Source organism: Larimichthys crocea, chromosome III (genome assembly GCF_000972845.2).
Source record: "Larimichthys crocea isolate SSNF chromosome III, L_crocea_2.0, whole genome shotgun sequence".
Classification (NCBI taxonomy): Eukaryota; Metazoa; Chordata; class Actinopteri; family Sciaenidae; genus Larimichthys; species Larimichthys crocea.
Genome location: NC_040013.1, coordinates 15,391,307 through 15,411,421, shown reverse-complemented (window position 1 = coordinate 15,411,421; position 20,115 = coordinate 15,391,307). Strand labels below are relative to the sequence as shown.

The 20,115-nt window shown below is 40.6% G+C and overlaps 1 protein-coding gene across 1 annotated transcript in view; it reads right to left on the bottom strand.

The window, feature by feature from the left end:
• Positions 1–19,894, bottom strand: part of LOC104929806 (Kv channel-interacting protein 2) — an 87,773-nt gene extending 67,879 nt beyond the window's left edge. Inside the window, exon 1 of the mRNA XM_019260832.2 lies at positions 19,533–19,894. Coding sequence (XP_019116377.1) covers positions 19,533–19,605 — 73 coding nt within the window. The 5' untranslated portion in view covers positions 19,606–19,894. The remainder of the gene's footprint in view (positions 1–19,532) is intronic.
• Between the last annotated feature and the right edge of the window lie 221 nt (positions 19,895–20,115).

Below are 20,115 nucleotides of genomic sequence, written 5' to 3'. Positions count from 1 at the left end.
CAAGTCTTCATTCCAAGTGACTCATTAAGGACAGAGAAGAGATCCACCATGTTGAAGCTCAAGAGGCAAGGATATGTTTGCACATCTTGGTAGTACTGCATGTTTTGTTTTTGAGGTACAGTATCAATATCCAGTTTCCACGATCACAGATGTCTGCTTCACAACCTGACAATCTGCACAGTTCTTCTCGTCACTAGACAATTTTAATCTTGTTTACTGCTGTCATAAATTGTTTTGAAATATGGCAATGCACGGTGTCAAGTTGAACCATCCTTTTTGAGAGTGCAGTGCAGAAATAAAACTGGGATTTATCTGCAGGGTCAGGGAGCAATCAGGATCACTGTCTTTAATGGGGGCCACTAAAAAGGAAATGGGCAATAATTGAAATCATAAACCAATAACAATGCAAATTGTCCGCTGCATTAGCTGCGATCCAGACAATTAAACTATGCAGATTTTTTTTTTGCCAGACTAGTCTCAATGATTGGCCCGAACCTCTGGCCTCTCGCATAAACAAACCAGACTATGTGCTCCTTGAGGCTGCCAGAGTTATCTTTATTCCACCTCCTCTGTGCTCATTTCAAAGTAGTCGTTAGGAAAGAAGTAAGTAAAGATAACTGTCTCGTATACACGAGGGACAACCCTGCGGTAGTTTAGGTATCTCACACATACACATGCATGCATATACACATACACAGACAAACACAAACACACTGTACAGGTGGTTCATTAAGGTGCTTAAGTGAGTGAGGAGAACGGGGGAATAGAGAGTGGCTGTAGTCATTAACAGTCACAGGCAGGTGGCATTACAGACTCTAGCAAACGGAGCAAATAATGACAGTGTAAAGGGGAACGTGCCAGCTGAAAGGAGTCAGGCAATATTTCCTCTTCAATATTATTATTTTGCCTCTAAGGTCCACGCAACTTGCAGCCATGAAATTTGGATGAGCTCTGCAAGTGTGTGTGTGTGTGCATGTGTGTCTTTGTGTGCCCCTCATGCGTGCCGTAATTGTTTATGAGTGTGTGTGAAGCATGCCAAATCACTGTCCCCTCTTTTAGAGTGGGGAGAGAGCTGGGGGAAGGAGAGACCCCTAGATCTCCAATCCGAACCCCAGCTGGCGGACAGCGATAAGACAAACAGGCTCCCCCATCAGGATGCTGCTGAATAGGAGCAGAGGAGGAGAAGAGGGGTGGAGAGGAGAGGGGGAGGTGAACGGCGGGGAAATGTCACAGTTTTATAAACCCTACACAGGGACTGTGTCTGTGCATATGTGGGTGTGTGTTTGAAATCATACTTTCATATTGGACCATTAAGTGTCATTATCCAGCCTTATCTGTCTATATATATATATGGGGTATAGCGCTATACTCAAAATGCCAAACTTCCACAAGGTCAGAGAGATACAACGACAGAAAAAAAAAAGTCTGGCAAGAAAAAGTCCTCCATTTGTAAATCAAACAATACAAGTATGACTCACACCTAGAAAGAGTCGATAACAAGAACTTGCCTATTATGTACAGAGCAGAGCATCCTCAGACAAAAACAGCTTTGGCTGCAAAATGTAGAGAAACAAAATACAATGCATAAAGTTCATTTGAAGTTCAGCTCAGCAGAGTTCCACCGGAGTGAAAACTCTCTTCAGATCATTTCCTCACACTGGTGGTTATTAAAGCTCTGATGGATGCTCCTGCATTTTGCATTAACAGCATAGCGTAGTAACCTTAATGAGGAAAAAGGAGAGGATCAAAATGAAGCTTTGTACCTCTGCTATGTTACTTACTGGATAGCTGTCTCACTAACATAGCAAACAGATGTAATAGTGTTCAGGGACAGGCTTATACTAGAGTTACAGTGAAAAGGGAAAATAATGGGGTCACTGTTTATTAACTTTCCAGCAACATATTTCACAAACTAGTTCACAACTTACCGCGAAGACACTGCTAACTCTACACCAGTATCTGCTCAGCTATGGTGTTACTCTGCTAACACTACATGTGCTGCAAAGCTGAGAGTATTGTAGCAATTGCCCACTAAATAGTTGATATCAGTAAGAGATGCTTCTTCTTTTCGTGAGAACAGCTCGTAATGACGAATGCTAGTGAAGTTAGTTTGCACAAAATCTCTAGTTTAAGCTCATGCACTGAAAATAAAGTTTCAAAAATAAAAAATAACCTGTAAAAATGTGCTCTTTTAATCAACTGTGCATGTGTTCGTGTGCACATACAAAGAAGTATCTGTGACTGCACAAGAGCATATCGCTTACAACTATAATACAATGCGAGAAGTGCTCCCACTTGAGTGAGCTGAGTGGAAACCTATACTTTGACACTCTGAAACAGCAGCTGTCTTCTTGTGACAGAAAACAGTCTTTGTTGTGTTGGCTGAGGGCGAAGGGCTGATGAAGGAGGTGAGGAGGAGAACAGAGGCAAGGGGATTATTGTCATAGTTTTCCTGTCATCACTGCCACAATGCAGGTCGCAAATTCACCAGAGAAGGGTGGGATAAGGAGGAGGAGGAGGAGGAGTTCCTGCTGGGCCGAGACAGTCTGCACTTTGACTAACAAATGAGAGGCCAAAGGCGTCATCAGCACTACAGAGACCACTTTAATCCTTAAGACACGGCAATTTAATTTTTGTGCCAAGAGAGCACTGACCAGCATTACACTATGTCCCTCTCTACCTATCTCAATCTTTCTTTCTCACACGCCATCAGGACTGTATTAGCAGCTGCCAAAACCTCTCATCGCTTCTCTACGCACACACACACCCACACACTTAAAGTGGCAATTTATGTGATCCTGTCTTACATTGCTAAGGTGTTTTTGCATTTTCCAAAGACAGCTCCACGATCATATTCTTTTTATTTATTTATTTATTTATTTATTTATTTATTTATTTATTTATTGTCTGGTCCACTATAATGACTATCACTGCTCATGCTAACTACCATTTTTTTCTGTATTTATTACAGACAAATCCGTTGATGCTACTCCTTTGTGGTGCATATGTTTTACTTGAAAAGATACCAGTAAAGTGCTAAAGATGTTTTCACTGTATTAACCAATGATGAGTGGTAAATCATATAAAACAAATTCTCTAATTACACCACAATTAAACAGAATAGCTACACATGATTACAGATAATAATAAGTGATGATACGGAGACAGAACCTTGTTGTGCATAATATATAGTCAGCAGCAGGAACAGTTCCTATCAACAGGCTTGCCTACAGCACTTCTTATCTCAAAGTTTAGCTGTAAAAAAAAACACAAAGTACCAATCACTGCTTATTAGAGCAGAGCAGTCCTCATTGTTCCTTTCTATCTTTAGACTGCCTGTCTAACTCAAAGCTAAGTGAAGAGCAACACAGAGGATTGTTTAAGTAGCTGCTAAGAAACGAAGACATAGAGGGACCTCATCTCAGCTGCTGGAAAGGCACTTGGGAAACAGGAACACACACCTGTCTGTTTTTCTCTCCATCTCTGTTGAAGGCATACCACACACACACACATATATACACACAATCTGTCACAGGCTTTCCTTTGAGTCTGTTTTTCTTCTGTCACTGTCTCCCTTAAAACACAAAGGAAATAGAGATTTGAGTAACAAGGAGGTGCACAGTTTCCCTACAGGTGTAACATGGCCTCTGTCACTAACTTAAGGGCACAAACACACACACACACACACACACACACACACACACACACACATAATAGATGCAGTGACTCCTAGGACTGAAGTGCCTGCACACATCAATGTTACTCATATCTTGATGGAAGCTCCCCATAAAGATTTTATATAAAATATTCCTGACGGACCAAAGTAGTGGGACTAAGTTTGGGAGTAAGACACATCCGGCACTGACAGAATCCTGCACTGTCCCCATCACACAGTCCACACTTAAATTCACTTCACTACTTTCCACATAGTCTATATTTGGGGAACCGAGCTAGTGTATTAGCAGCAAGTCCTTTCTGACACATTTCAACAATGGCATCCAGTTGTCTCCAAAAGCAACCCAAAGAACAACAGGCATACACGTCACAGTTTGCCAGAGTGGTGCACTGCGTCTTATCATGGGGCCTTACTAAGCAGAGGTCAGCTCAAGAACCAATTTGACTGCAGTTTTATTGAAGAGTTGTGAAGTTGTCAGGCCAAAACTGTTGGTAACAAACTTGAGATATAAAATGTCTTTAAGCCAATGATACCTACTGTTAAAATCATCTTCATCTTGGACTGTGAAGACTGTGCAGCCCAGAAGGAGACCAAATGTCATGATATGATCGAAACTGATGGACTGACATTACTACCAATAAATATACTGACAGAGGCTGACATCCTATCATTAGCTTTCAGACACATCATAATATAGAAAGTGAATTCTCCTTCACTGAGTCACTGAACTGCAAGTTAGCAGACTTGACAGGATTACATCAGTTTGTTGACAGAAAATTGGCTGAAGTCAACAAATGTCTGTGAAGTGAAAACATTACTGTTGCATTGCACAAGATGACATCAGATTATGAAATTCTGCCTATTTTTAAGGGAAATTTACACAAATTGTCCGGTTTATTAGGAACTCCTGTATGCATTCATGCAATAACCCATCGCATCCAGCCTTGGTAATACTGCATTTCAGTCAAGGACAAAATGAGAGAGGTGCTAAAAATATTTCCCATAAGCATTGCGCTGACATAACGCCGGACTAAGAGGCAGGTGAGTGGTGACAGAGGTTCTTTTCTAGCTGTTTGGAGGTGCTGACAGAGAGCAGCTGTGGTATTATAGTTCTGGATCAACAGATCAACAGGCATCAAACTCACCTCCAGAGTGCGTGTGTGTTTGTATTGCATGTGTGTCTGCTGTGTCTCAACTAAATGACGGCTAGAAACTGTACTCACTAAATGGATGCTGCATTAGTCCATAAATCTTTGATTTGGTTTCACTGCTTGGAAAGAAAAAAACAGGAGATACAAGACCAGATTATAATCAGTGCCTGCCAAGTTATTTCATTTTTTGTGAAAGAATTGACCTGCAGGGTCGTCTTTCAGCTTATTAAATCGCTGTTGCACATAGTCTGTGTGTTTGTGTAGTATTGTGTGTTTTTGTTTGGCTGCTTGCCCTTATCACATTTAACTGCATGTTAGATGTTTGTTATTTTTTTAACTTTTCTGGAAGTGTTTAATAGAAATGGGAGACGTTCAGATAGCTAGACTCTGTTTCAGTTTTTATACCACAGTCACTATCACAAACAGTCTGGAGAGATGATTCAATAGTCCTTTCTCTTACTCTGGAGGCAATATCGTCTCAGCTGGGTGAATAGGTGGGCCCACATATAAATATTTGAGCGATTCTTTCTCATGTAGCTGTACTGTTGTTATAAAGGAAATAGCTTTTTACAAACATTTCAGTGCCATTTGTTTTTTTCTTTCTGATGTGTTGAATCAAATTCAGTTTAAAACGCTCTATTGCCACATATTTGGTACCAAATTAAAGAGGATTTTTAAAAGATTTTCAACTTCTTTCTGTCTTTCTGAAGTGACATTTTCAGGTATGTTTACTGCACTTTTCCCAACTCAATGTTTGGTGGCTCATTCAACTAGCTAAAGTGCAAGACGTGTTTATGTTTGTAAGTCATAGGAAGGAGACTAGCAGGAAAACTAATGTGGTTTGCTGTTCAGAATCTGAGGATCTTGTGTTGTGTAGCTGCTGTCACGGGCTGATGTCGTTGCTTTACTGAATATTTGATTGGTTGTACTGTCTTCATCTATGTAAACAGACAATTGAACAGTATTCTATTGATTTCTATTCAATTTTTTTCTCATGCTAAAAGAGACATACAGTACGTGTAGTAAATATTGGCCAGTAGCTTTTACATATTAATCAAGGATCCCTTAAATTTGTTTATTTTGGGGCACATTTTACAGCTGAAAACTGATCGACAAACTACGTTGAGATTAATGGTTTTGATAACATACAGCATTTAGAACTTCTGCTCTGCAATTTCCTGTTGCATGCTGACCAATACCAAATACCAATCTATCTGCAAAAAGATAATATCAACAGATCGGCTGAATACCTGGCAGTTAGTCTAACTTCTAGTCTAACTTTGTCTACAAAAGTTTTCATTCAAATAACCTGAAATAAAAACAAGTTAGAAAACAGGGACAATTTGCTTTCATGGAAATAGTGGAAAAATGTGGCACAGTGTGTGTATGTATGTGTGTTTGTGCTCCAGATAGTCAGCATCTGTGTATGTTAATGATGCAGTTTCCTCTGTGGGTGGTCGTAAGCTTAATTTTTCAGGCCTGAGAACACCTACTGTTCCCTTGTCAACTCAAATTTAGCTCAGTTTAGAAACCGAAAGCAAAAAGGACAAAGTATGATATTTGTTACTTTGGGCAGAAAACACAAATACAGACAGCAGCCTGGTAATTACTGGTGTCTGCTCTCACACAACAATACTTCAAGCAGGTTGGATTCACAAACAAGCTGATGATGCAAATAGCTATGACATGGAGCTGAATAGAGAGAGGCAACGCTACATGTGCATGCTAAGATTAAGAGGGCATGGATAATTAAAGAGAAATTAAAAAATAATGAAAAAACACAAACCCTGAATTGTGCAATCGTGCTGATGTCTGTGATGATGTCTCATACTGGCACTCAGACTGAAATGTAAAAAATTTATTTTGGACTTTGGATTGATAATAAAGGACAGCTTGCTGCATTAGAAATGAGATACCTTGGAAAAGCCCCAAATGGCCTGTCTGTATTGTTGATGTCACTAAAAAGCTCAATGCATGGGAGGTAACATTTTTTCTAAAGTTCTTATTTTCTCTTGTGTTCTTTAAAACTGACTCATCTCTGTTGTCTGACAGGCAGAACGATGTCTGAGTTTCACTACTTTAACTATATCGCGACCTTGATCTGACTTCACCCTGTCGCCCTCAATGAACTGAGGTGCTAATATGAATAAATCTCCCTTAGTGACAAACAACCCCTGCACACATTATTTTCCATTACGGTGCCCAATGCACTTACGACTTGTGCCTACCCAGGCATGAGAGCTGGAGCTGAAACTATTAATTTAACATCCACTTTAATCACCTTTTCCACCTCTAAGGAGTGGAAAGTAGAGAAGACAGGAGGGTTAAGTAGGAAAACACCATTATATGATACTGCCTCTCTTTCATAAAAGCATGCCAGGAGGAGGAGAAAAACTTGGAAGGAGACATGAAGGAGGTTGAAAAGTGTTGGCGAGAAGAATCTGCAGTGGCCCCTGTGCCTCTCTTTTGTCGAACTCTAATGATTCCCTAATGTCAAGATCTAGTCAGGAATATCGATGAGTACTGTACGCAGACACACACAAACACTCCTCCAACACATTCACAAAAGCACACACGCCACACAAAGATGTTTCCCTGTACTGCAGATTCACTGACCTCTAAATGTAACTACCACAAGTAAACTAAGTAAAACTTAAATACAGTAAAGTGCAATAAAATGAATTCAAGCATTGCCTATTGAATCAAAATCCTTTTGAATCCTTTATTGATCCCACTCACGTTGACTCTCAATGTCTGGAAGATTTGAGATGTAATCACTTTTTGGTTGCTGAGAAGGCAGGAGCAAGTTTTGAAACAAAGTTTTGAGTGTATGGATAAAAAAAAAAACTGGTAGATTCTGACATTTGAAAAATGAAATCAGTAAAATCGTTTCACCAGAGAAGACATCCTTACCTTCTCAGAATCGTGTTACGGAGTGGTAACCCTAGAAATAAAATAATCTTTGATTGAGTACAGACTTATAGAGTGTTACTACAGTTACTAGACTTTATAGCCAATTATCTTTTTGGTCTTTAGGCAAGTTATTGACAGAATTATTGCTATATCTGATATATCTGTAGCTGTATGTTTTGTACATTAGAGATGAGATAAAAGACTTGTAAAGACACTGGTTATCCTCATATTTTATCAGCCTAGAATAAGGCTTGGGTTGAATCTATTTATCATCTCCAACTCCTTTCCAATCCCTCATCCATTCTAAAAGTTATACATAATTATAACTGCACAGTAGCTCACCTGGTAGAGCAAGCACCCCATGTACTTTGCACACATGCCACCCCCAATCTCTCCCCAGCCTCCCATCTATCTCAAGCTGTCCTATTCAATAAAAAGGCTAAAGCCCCCCAAAAAAATAACTTATAAGCTATATTAGCTTTTAGAAGAGAAGGCAAAAACACTGCAGGTTTGAGTGGTAGTCCAGTATAAGATGACAAGCAGCCAAAACCTGAAAATCACATAAGCAGCAGAAGATATAAAGTGTTAATTAAATGTGTATCTGACACTGTTGCCTACTAACTTCTCTCCAAATATTAAGTCCCAAAAGTCTTGTGTTAGTCTTGTTTAACTGCAGAAGCACACATTACAGAGTCATCAAACAGGTGGCGTCTTTCTCTCAGTGACAGTCAGCACTGGCTAAAAATTAAAAGCCTGCTTACCTGAATGTTTCTACATTACTCGTTTTCGAAACAAGAGAGATTAAATTCAATAAGAGATCTGTTAGCCTCTGGACTGAACTAAAAATGTATATTTTATCACCCTGTAACAGGACTCAAAATAAAACTTGGTACTGGAACCAAATTCTTCTTATCTCACAGGATACTACTGTGTTAGCTATTACTGCATGCCAGTAATACTGAAAGAAATGTCCTGACAGTTGACAGTTAAATATAATATTCCACCATTAAAGCCATAGGATTACTCACAAGGATGAAAGTAATTATGGTGGCAAGTGAGGAGTAAGGAACCAAGGAGACCAAGGGAGGAAAGAGGGTTGGAAGTGCTTGAGACTACTGCAAATAAGAACATGATTGGCAGGTTAAAGCATCGTGGGAACCTTCCCGCCATATTAACGTACGTAAAAATGAAACTTTAATTAACTGGTTCAAGCCCCAAATGGTGCTCATCCTGCTTAGTAAGTCAGGAGTACCATTATACCATCAGTAATGTCTCCTTTGATGCCAAAATCCAGCAGAGCCTCTCTCAGTTATGAACATGCAAGAAAGGAATCAATAGGCCCATATTTCAGCACATGAAATTTATACTGGCATCATTAATAATCGTTAGCCTGCTTAATGACTTTCCCTGAGTGTGCTTGAGAATGTGTGCGCCATGTCTCTAAAATCACCCTCATTAGAAGCAAACATCTTGCGGCTGTAAAAAATTAAAAGAGATGGTGACCGAAAAAAACAACCTTCACGCAGGTGCTACTGTATGACTTTCTTCATGTACACTCTTCATCATAGCTTTTAAAATTACATGTAATATTGGTTTAAAATGAGTATTGCTGCTGGGCAAGATGTGGTGTCACAGTTTAGTATCACGCTTTTTCATGCATGCAAAACTTGATTTTACAAATACAATAAAAGCATTTCAGCTCAGCTTTTATCTTTTATGTGTTCCATGAATACAAATGCAACTCATTTCCTCTAAGTTTATCCTATTGTGTGTTTTCATTTCAACCCGTCAACCCTAAGCTTTGGAAAATGACCTGAAATGCCAGGAAAAAATATAATTAACGGAAGGCTGGCTGAGACTTGGGTTGACATTAGCTTTTCTCCAGGGGAAAGATAAAGACCAAACTGTCAGAAAGTGTCTCTTCTGACAACACAGCCCCAGTAGGCCACTGAGGACAGCCCTGCACTGTGCCACAAGTTTGGTGTCCACGGGTTGAGACTTACTGTTTACTGTTGAGACAGACTGTTATATTACAAAATAAATGAAAATAAATTCCCTAAGCATCCCATACATTCTAAAAAAGCTTTTCATAAGAAGGTCAATGAACGTATCGCGTGAACACTAATATTCCACCCTAGTTGTGCATTTTACATGGACATGGAAGATCATTGCAATGACAGAATATAATTAGACATTTGAAGCTTACATAAAATTATAACCTACTGGACTAACATTGGTGGTTATTTTTTTAAGCCTTGTCCGGTAAATTAAGATGTATAGTTACTAGAGTTGCACGATACCCACGGTACCAAATCGTAACGGTTTCTACTATACTAGAAATTCTACATGACGGTACTACCGTGGATTACTATATTACCGGTGCCAGTTTCCGCTACATAGCGGCTTTACTGCATTCTACTCCCTTGTAAACAAACCAACATGGCAACTACTGCAACCGAACTACACAGCTGCTGAATGATTGGCTGTTTGCCTGTTAATGGTGATGTCCGGGAATATGATAGGCTGTTTCCACACGCTGGGTCCGCCTGTCTGTTAGCTGATTGGCTGTTTGTGTGTTTCTGCCAGCAAGAACGAACTCCATGAAGACTGCTCCGCTTCCATAGAAACTCGCTTCAAAACAAACAACAAGCTAAAGTTCTGTCGGCTTACAGTCACAAACACGAGACAACACACTCACCATGGCACCAAGTCTGCTGTGGTGTCGTCATCAGTGGCTCCACTAACTTTGCTCAAAAAACCAAACTCATTGTTTCAAACTTGTTTCAGTATAATTCTTACTTCACCAGTATTATGTTTACCATGCACCAAAAAACATTATAAGTAATTAAGTATTTATAACTTAAAATAATAATAATAAAAAAAGGCTGCAGTATCGCGATAATACCCGGAACAGTGATACTTTGTCTTGTTTGTCTGCCTTACAGAAATAAAATACTACTCTGGTAATACAAGGAATTTGAGTAACAACATTTTTTTCACCTTGAGGTGACACCTGCCACAATGAAAAAATCCAGTAAGACCAGTAAATCAACTAAAGATTAAAGAAGCGTTGCCAACTTTGCCATCCAACTCTGAGAGAGAAGAGAATCATATTTATGTGCTGAGGTGGATCACACAGAAACTGGTTTTAACTGGTATTAACTGAAATACTATCCAACCAAGCAAGCTGTTTGCTAATATTACAAAGTCCAGTGTCAAATCTGTCTGGAGAACTGGAAGGATGGAACTACTTTTTTTGTTCTTCAAGTACCACAAAGTACAGCCATCTCCAGTGAACGTGACAAAACTTGCAGCGTTGCTAACAAAATGTCAAATCGCAGCAGAAATGAGCTGTTCGTGATTGTGAGCAGGTGCTCAACATGTTGACAGTGACTCAAGTGACTCAAGACTCAAGTGTCGGCAGGTGTATAATGATTCTGCATTTGTAAGATAAGTTGGCAATTAACAATGATCAAATCAAATGTATCTAATCAAATATCAGCGAGAGATTTGAGTGAGATTAAGCGTATATTATACATATCAGTCAAATATATTTCAGTAGAATTTGACAATCTGACTTCTTCCGCCGGGTATTCTCTCTTGTCCTTTCTGCCTCATCACCTCTCTTTCTGGCTATCAGTGCTTCCCCTTTCTTCACTCTATATATGACGTTCAGGGTCCACCTTTGATGGTAATTTCGGTGGCTGTTCCAGGTCGGTAACGATCCCATTGCTGTCATGGCTGTCACGCCACCAATCAATCAAACCTGCCTGTGTGTGAGTTTGTGTGTGTGTGCGCGTGTGTGTTGATTAGTAGACTCCATTAACTCTTATGAAATTCTGGTGCCAGGCCATGGTGCCTGGGGAGAAGCACTTATGGAATGTCAGGTTGCTGTGTGAGTAATCGGTTTACCAGTGCCAGAGGGAGATAGCAGGGGGGAAAATAGGATTTTCAAGCCCTGCAGCCAACAAGCAAACACCCAGAGCGAGCAGTGTGCAATGGAGATGATTAAAGCAAATGGATTTTCGAGCACACAAATATGTTGTTGGACTTCTAAAGTCCGCGTCTTCAGAATTTACAAGTGTGTAGTGTAGCGCCGCTGCCTGAGAAGGAGTGCGGGCTGGTTCAACATTCGAGTCAGGACACGGTGGCACAGCTCTGTGAAGCTGAACGCAAAACTCCTACCTCAGCATTTCAACCTTTCTCAATAACCGTCTCTCATACAATTGTAATACCTTGAACCATATCGTAGCCTACAAAATGCAACGGGTCCTGTTTCCTTCTACCTTGTCACACTGTGCATATTTAACTGGTTTAGGATTTGGCTGACTTCAGCGTCTCTCCTGGGAGAGATAAAGACCAAGCTGTCAGGAAGTGTCCCCTCTGACAACCTGGCCCCGGGCTGACAGAGCAGCGATGATGAAGGCAGCCATTTTGGGGCCAGAGCAAGGGCAGCCAGGCCTGCCAGCGAGCTAATGATGCTGGACAATATCACATTGTTTGGGAGACATTTTTAATAGCTGGCTTAACAATTTCTGCACTCAGCACGATTGACAATACCATACAATGTAGCAATCATAGATATTGGGTCTGGATTTTCTCCATGTAGTACATAATTTTTTTTCTAAATCTGTTTGACTTTTCCGCAAAAAGTCATGCTCTTGTGGGCTTTTTGGGGGTTGCTTTTTGTCATCCAGTGTGTAATCCTCTGTATTTAATCAGTCAGTTCTGTATGGTCTCTTTCAAGCTTCAGGAAGGAAACCTCAAAATCATAAGTAAAAAGCTGATACAAGTTGGTTTGCCCTTAAACCTCAGTCTTTCCCTTAAATCACAACAGAACAAGTTTTACCCTCAGTGACCTTTTTAAAACATAGCTTCAGCATCTACAGTCCAGGTTAAAGTCTCCTGACTGTTTAGAACCATGTTGAAACCATATCATTTTTCTTCACTACAGACCAGACACTGCAGACAGCAACCTCCATCAAACTTGGCTTGATTAGGCTATCAGTTAGACATTGTGTGCAGTGGGAGACGTTTAGTTTATTCTGACTGGTAGGCTAACTGATGGATATTGACCAGGCTTTGTCCTGTTTCACAGCTGTACACACGCATATGTGAGTCTGTAAGTGTGTGTGTGTGTGTGTGTGTGTGTGTGTGTGTGTGTGTCTGTGTGTGTACTTATTCGTGTTAGAGTGAATGTGCACTCGTGTGTGTTATTGACTACATCTTGTCCAAATTTCTGTCAAAACGAACTGATTGATTGTTAGACCTGCTGCAGAGATCTCTCGCACTGCCATCCCTCAAGCCCCAGGGCAAAACCCTATGTCTAAGTGTGTGTGTCTAAGTGTGTGTGTGTGTGTCTTTATGCCTATATTGTGTGAGAGATTTTGCTTTTGACAAGAGAAAACCCCAGGCTTCCTCTAATCACCTCCACCTCCTTCTTTATCACTCTCTGCTGTGCTGTCAGTTAGACTGAAGTTGTTACCGAAGAAGCTTCAGTGAATGGAGCCTCGGCAGGCCTGTTCAAAACTAAATTACACTCACTTATTGTCTGCTTGTTTGTGCCGTCTGTACTTTTCTCTCTCACTCACACACACACAAGAGGATAGGGAAGATGCAGGTGTTCAGGAATTATCAACAGGTCGGAGTGTGTTATTTATCTTTATTAAAAATATGCCAGTATCCGCGCCTAAATTCTTAAAGTAAGAATTATGGCCACAAAATGTTGTGGGTTTTTCTTGCTGTGCCAAAAAAATATACCAAATCTTGACCACCAAAACCAAGGTACATACCAAACTGCGTACCGTTACACCTCTAGTAAATAGAAAGGGGAAAAAAGCAGCACACACCCAGACACTCCTCCTGACATCCCGTGAAACCCTCTGTTGATGGCAGTCTCACATGACCTTCAGACATCCTCTACCCATGTTTAGAGCTTCACACACACACAGACACCCACACTGATCCTCGATCTTGAGTCATTTGAGACATTTAATCCGATCTCTGAGGACACAGGACTCTGTTAGACAAACCCTCACATACACATTGAGTCAAAATGTGCAAGGAAAGCAAAAAAGGTTGTGACCCACATAGTAAAACATGGTAACATTGTTTGGCTATCTGGCAGGTCTCTCCTCCTCACCATACTGATGAGCTACTATCAGTCTAATGAAAAATGGCTGAGCTAATGAACAGAAAATAACCCTCTAATGCACATCAGATGTTGTAGGTGACTGTACAGCGAGAGAGACGCACACAAGGAATGGCACATATCAGTCAATCACTCATTGATGAATTTATTGATGAACATATTTGACTAGAATCAAACATGTCTTTGAGTTTTGGCTCCCCGCTGCCTCTTAATTCCTTCATCTTTAATCTGAGACACGCATAGACCATGTATCTTCCCAGTTCCCAAGTTATGCTCCTCCTTCCTGTCTTCCCATTTTCCATTGCTTTGTTCTCCATCCTTTTCCCATCTCCCTGCAGGTATTTAAAACTGAATGTGTTTACAGAGTAGAGTGGAAGGAGAGGGGGGTGGCGGCAAGGGAGAGGTGAGCAGGTCTTATTTTAATTAACGATTGCCCGGCCCTTCGTAGGTTCTGTCAACGATGAAAACTCGTTAGGATTGACTCTGGCTTTCAGGCCCGGTTAAGCTACAGTCCCGCTGTTGCATGAGAGAGTTTGAGAGAAGGGAGGAAGAGGAGTGGATGGACGAGCAGACACTGACAAAGGGGAGAGCATAGAAGAGGAGGCGGGATGAATAAGGACACTGAAGACACTCTGTTAGAGACAGAAATATATATGATATTATTATATAATCTGATTTGTGAGAGTGGAGACAGAGTGAGGGGGTGGAGTGTGATAGAGCGATAGAGTTAGAGAAAAAGAGAGAAGGAGAGTGCAGCTTAAGTGGGGACTGTCAGTCAGATTATTTAGAAATGTAGCGGGGTCATTGGGGCGAGGACAGTGAGGAATGGATGGGCAATTAAGAGAACTTATTCATTTTTACAAGCAAACATCTAATCCACTTTACTGTAAGGGAATGGCGAACAAACTCCGGCCTCAGGTGGGCATATCATTACAGGACTATCCTGATGGATAGGACTTGTGCATTAGCAGAAAATGATTGGCAGGAGGATTTTTTTTATTTTATTTTATAACAGGGCAAACAACACCTACAGACTACCAAAGAGCATCACTGGGATTTGCCTGAAAATGCAATCCTGTCTGCAGCATAATTCATCTTCTTGCTCTTTGCTTCTGTCCTTCCTTTGTCCCTTCCCTTCCCATCTTCTTTTGTTATGCCATCCCTCTTTTTCTTTTTTTTTTTTATTTCTCTCCCTCAATGATGTAACCAATGTGACAGATAAGTCAAAGTGAACCACTCCAAGCATCCCTCCATGTAGGAATCCAGTCATTTCACATCAGCAATTCTGGCACTTCCTGGAGGAAACTGAGTTTGTGAATCCAGAGAGGATCCCTGATGAGGAAACTTGTCATACGGCACATCAGATGACACATTCAAATCAAGGCTTTTAATTAGTGCCAGTGGCCATTATAATTCTAAATACAGAAAAACTGTCATGCCATGAAGGTGACTCTAGACTAAACTACCTCTGACAGGCTCAATTATAAAGCCAATCTTAGCTCTGGAATCGGTCTAGCAGGGGTAAATTATTATTTTCACCATGGGGGCTTTCATCTGTTGATGTGTGTGTGTGTGTGTGTGTGTGTGTGTGTGTGTGTGTGTGTGTGTGTGTGTCATGTGGCTCCCAGATTAGCTAATACCCTTCACCTCACCTCAACACCTCTACTCTCTCTCATGGCTATCTTTCCTAGCCAAAGGAGAGGTCTATCCTGGCCGCAAGCCTGGCTAGACTCTAGCATGCCAGTGCTTTTAACATTGCTCATTAAGAGCTGCGTGTGTGTGAGAAACAAACTGTCCAGAACTATCAAACGCAAGCTGAGAGCTGAGCTGATGCATGAGACAAGTTAACTGTAGTGGAAGTTCCCTATATTTGTTGAGTTAGGAGTCAAGGAAAAAAAGATCTCACCTCAAGTTACCTTATGAGATCATTTCTGTGCAGCACCACCTACCATAGATGAAATTACTGTAAGAGCAATAATATTTTGAATCTTTGTCTGTTATTGTGTGCGCAAGACTGGTGCATCTGTAGGATTGTGCTGACTGTCAGCAAGTGGGCGATCAGCTCTCTTTGCCAAGAACGAGTTAATCTAAGAGACGGACATCATCACCTAACCTGTCCTCCGCATTCTGTACTTTATACCCTCTGAATACAAACACACAAACAAGTCAATGTTTGAACAACATTCAGCTAATCCTCATATGGTCTGATTCAAAACAAAGAGTGCAATATCTCAGAAATAAAACATTAAACACAGATGGGGCTTAATTATTTTCATAAAATACAACAATTATTATATGACTTAATAATAATTTTAGGATTTTGTCCATAAAATGGTGAAGAATGTCGTTTCAGTTTCTCAGAGAGCAAGGAGACCTCTATAAATGTCTTGTTTTAATACATCCCGCCAGTCTAAACCCCAGACATACTCAAATTATATTGTAGAAGATTATGGAAACCATCAAATATTATATTTTACTTCTTTTAAAAAAAATATATTTTTTACATATACAGTATAATATTGTATTTAAGGATGTAGAACCACTATACAGACTTACATGATTGTCAATCAACTATTAAAGATTACACAGCTAAACACAGATACATTTCTAAAAATGTATTTCTTATTCCTCTACAGTCATCATCACTACATCATTATTACACACATTATTAAAGTATAAGGTTCGATGAAATATTTAAAACGTGAACTTTATTAAACACTCTCATCTTCTTCACTAGCACATGAGGTGAGGCACATTATTACTGTCAGACAGGACAAAGGGATGATTGACAACCACTACCGATTTAAACTTTAGATAATACTCTGGACTTGAAGCGAGGATAAGGAAGCATGACAGATAATATGCATATGTGGAGAAAAGCCACTGTGTGTGTGTGTGTGTGTGTGTGTGTGTGTGTGTGTGTGTAGGTGATATGATTCCTCTTGAGTGTAGCTTGCGAGGTGGATGAGGAGATTACTGCACCACGCTTCTATAATTACCTCTCAAATCTCAGTCGGTGCTCTTTAACACAACGGGGGAATGCCAGGCTACCACACACTCCGACACACACACAGTGGGGCGCACGTCGGCTCGATGTAGCAGGCTGAGAGCGAGCCATTTCTACAGGGTTACATTTCACTCCAATGGTGATTGGAGACCACCCACACTACCTTTAAGCGGCGTAGGTCAGCTTTAAGCACACACACACACAGACACACACATACTCTCTCTTTCTCTCTCATCTAGCACACACAGGTTGCGCGTAAGTAAGAAGAATGACTCACCTGTAGCTGTCCTTCCCACCCAAAAACCCACTTAAGAATCCATTCTCACAAGTCATGGCCTCACATGGCACTGTATACTTTTTTCACTTGAGTGGAGATTACACAGAATATCACCTGTGCACCTGTTTTCTCTCTGTCATCCATGCATGCACACACAGTGTACGCTGGGCCACTTTACAGTCAGCCACTTAAATAATATGAAAAATGCCATAAACAAAAGAGCAGCAATATTTCTCCACAGCTTTAGCTGAATCACATCTTCATTACACTGACTCGTATTGGCAAAAGGCAGCCTTAATAACCATGCAAACTATATCAGGGCTAAGTATGTTTTAGAGTTGACAGCGTCTCACAAAAGATGAATTAACCATGCAATTCACAGCTTTGAAAAAGTCATTAAAAACTATGCCAGGAGTAAATTGCTCCGCCACACTGAGTGACTTGGCCCCCCCTCTCTCTCCCTCTCCCAACTATTAAAAAAGCAATATGACTTCTTGTGGACAGTAAGACACAAGGGACCATTTCAACAAACTAGACTGAAGAGAGAGAGGAGGCGATGGAGGAAGAAAATAAAAAGAGGAAAGTGCAGATTTTTTTTTTGTTGTTGTTGTTGTTTGAAAATTTACATTACAGACAGCCTGCTCTCCTCCACTGTCACATTCACTGATCATCTTGTGTGTATTGCATACTGATCTGCATCTAATTACAGAACCAAAAGGTAAAGTTGCAAAGCGAAGACAATCTGAAGAGAGCAAACCAGGAGAAAAGACAGTCGAGCTACTGAAGTGTGTCTCTGCAAAGCTCAGTGTTTGTCCAAGCTTGGCGGTCAGCACGCTATGTGGGTTGCTTGACGTGACTTACAATATTGAATTGTGAAGTCTGATGGATGTTTTTGAATACAGCAGAACAAATTCTTTCTCTCTTTTTTTTTTTAAACTTTCAACAATGGGCTGTAGAAAAGTGAAGCCGCTGCTTCTTAACTCACCCCCACACACACATAGCCCACACACACGCTTTGATATTCACAGATAAACCCAGCAAAAGATCCACACAGTGCACATCTGCTGCAAACACTCGTGGATTCAATGAGACACCTTGCAATCTTTCCTTAATTTCAGATACATCAAATTTGTGCTGCTAATATGAGGACTATAGCACTAATGAGATTAGGGTGTCCCCTGGAGCTCCAGGCACACAGCTGTCTGGACAGGCACAGTTTGCCTCTGCAGGCCTGAGATGTGTTTAGGCATACAAGCAGGCATTTCATTTAGGCAGCTGGCACTTAAGAGGCAAACGGTGCTCACATACTCGGGGAGAGCTGCGGGCTATAATGTGACATTGGGAGGGAGGCTGTGGTGACAGGGAAATACCTCAAGCGCACAGAGGAACACAGGTATGTGTCAATGATCGGCTTCATTCTATCGCGTTGACATTGATGTGTGTCAAGTCTCATCTGATAAAGTGGAAGTACTGTCATGAGCTCGAACACATATAGGTCCAAGTTCATATTTTATTCAAACCACACAGCAGACACTCGAAAATTACGCACGAATTTACCCCGTTTGAAAATCCACATGGCATTATTAAGTGTCGCTCAGATGTAATATCAGCCATTAAAAACAAAAACTACAGACCCAGACTCATCTGGTAAAGCTCACCACCATATGAGAGATTCAAGCGATAACACGCCAAAGCAGTGGAATCTGTCCGAGCTCCACAATGTGGGCATCACATCGGTCAGACAGGTGTTATCTATCCCGCAGCGCTTTTCATAGCAGACGACAGTAAGCAAGGTGGTCTCCCATAGCTGAGCAATCCAGCAATATCACCTTTTTTTCTTTTCTTTTCTTTTTTTTTTTAATTGTTGAGAATAAACCAACCATCATTCACCAATTTTACGCACGACGTTATGCAACAACACCGACATGCAACACAGGCATTAAAAAGATTCAATATGTGTGTTTCTTCAGATTAAAATTTGTTTTTCAACTCTCTCTTTTATCCCTTATGGTAAAGAACTAGAAATGCTTCACCACTTTAGTAGGGTAACACGGCAACTACAGGAATAAAACAGAAAAAATGTGTTACCATGGAAGCTGAAAATTAAACTACGACAAAGACTATATAAACTTGCATATAAACTTGTGGGGGCGCACTACAAATAAACTCAATATCTATGATAAACCAACAAATATTTAGTCCTTTTTCTGTGGGTGATGAGAGGAATGACGGACAGGTTGTGACATTTTTAAAGCCACCTGAAGTTATGCGGATCAGATTATCAGCTTTACATAGTGAATCTTTTTTTTTCTGCAGGCAACAACATCCACCGGTGTTTCAAACACCGGTTTACTTACCCGTAAGCTGGTCATAGGATCCGTCCAGCTCTCTTGAGTCCGACAAGCTTTGGTCACGGTTTTTCGCCTTCATTTTCCCCCCGTGTGTGCGCCGGAATGTGGAACTGTGAGAAACAGCTGATATGTTGGCGACTTTTAAAATGATAGTAGGTTTTCGCCTTCAGAGAGGACGGCTAAAGGTATACAAACGTTAACAAGTCATAGTTGATATGTCGTGGATAAAAAAAAATGTAAGCCATGTAAGTTCCCGTGTCTGTTTCTGTGTGCGCTCTCAGCATCCAGGAGCTGAGGAAACCGAGCGCGCCACTCTCTCACATGGGCTGGAACGCGCACACGCACAAAGACGGAGAGAAACAGACTCAGAAAGAAGCGAAATATTATATAATAAACGTATTTGTTCACATTTTTTGGAGCTCTAATAAGCATAAATATAGCCAAAACATGAATATGACAATGAAATGTCCTAATGACATGGTAACACTTTACACATAATTAATTTACTAATATAGTATTTCCCAGTGTGTTCTCCAATAACTCATCATTTACTATACAGCCCATACACCAGAGTTATCCATGAACTATT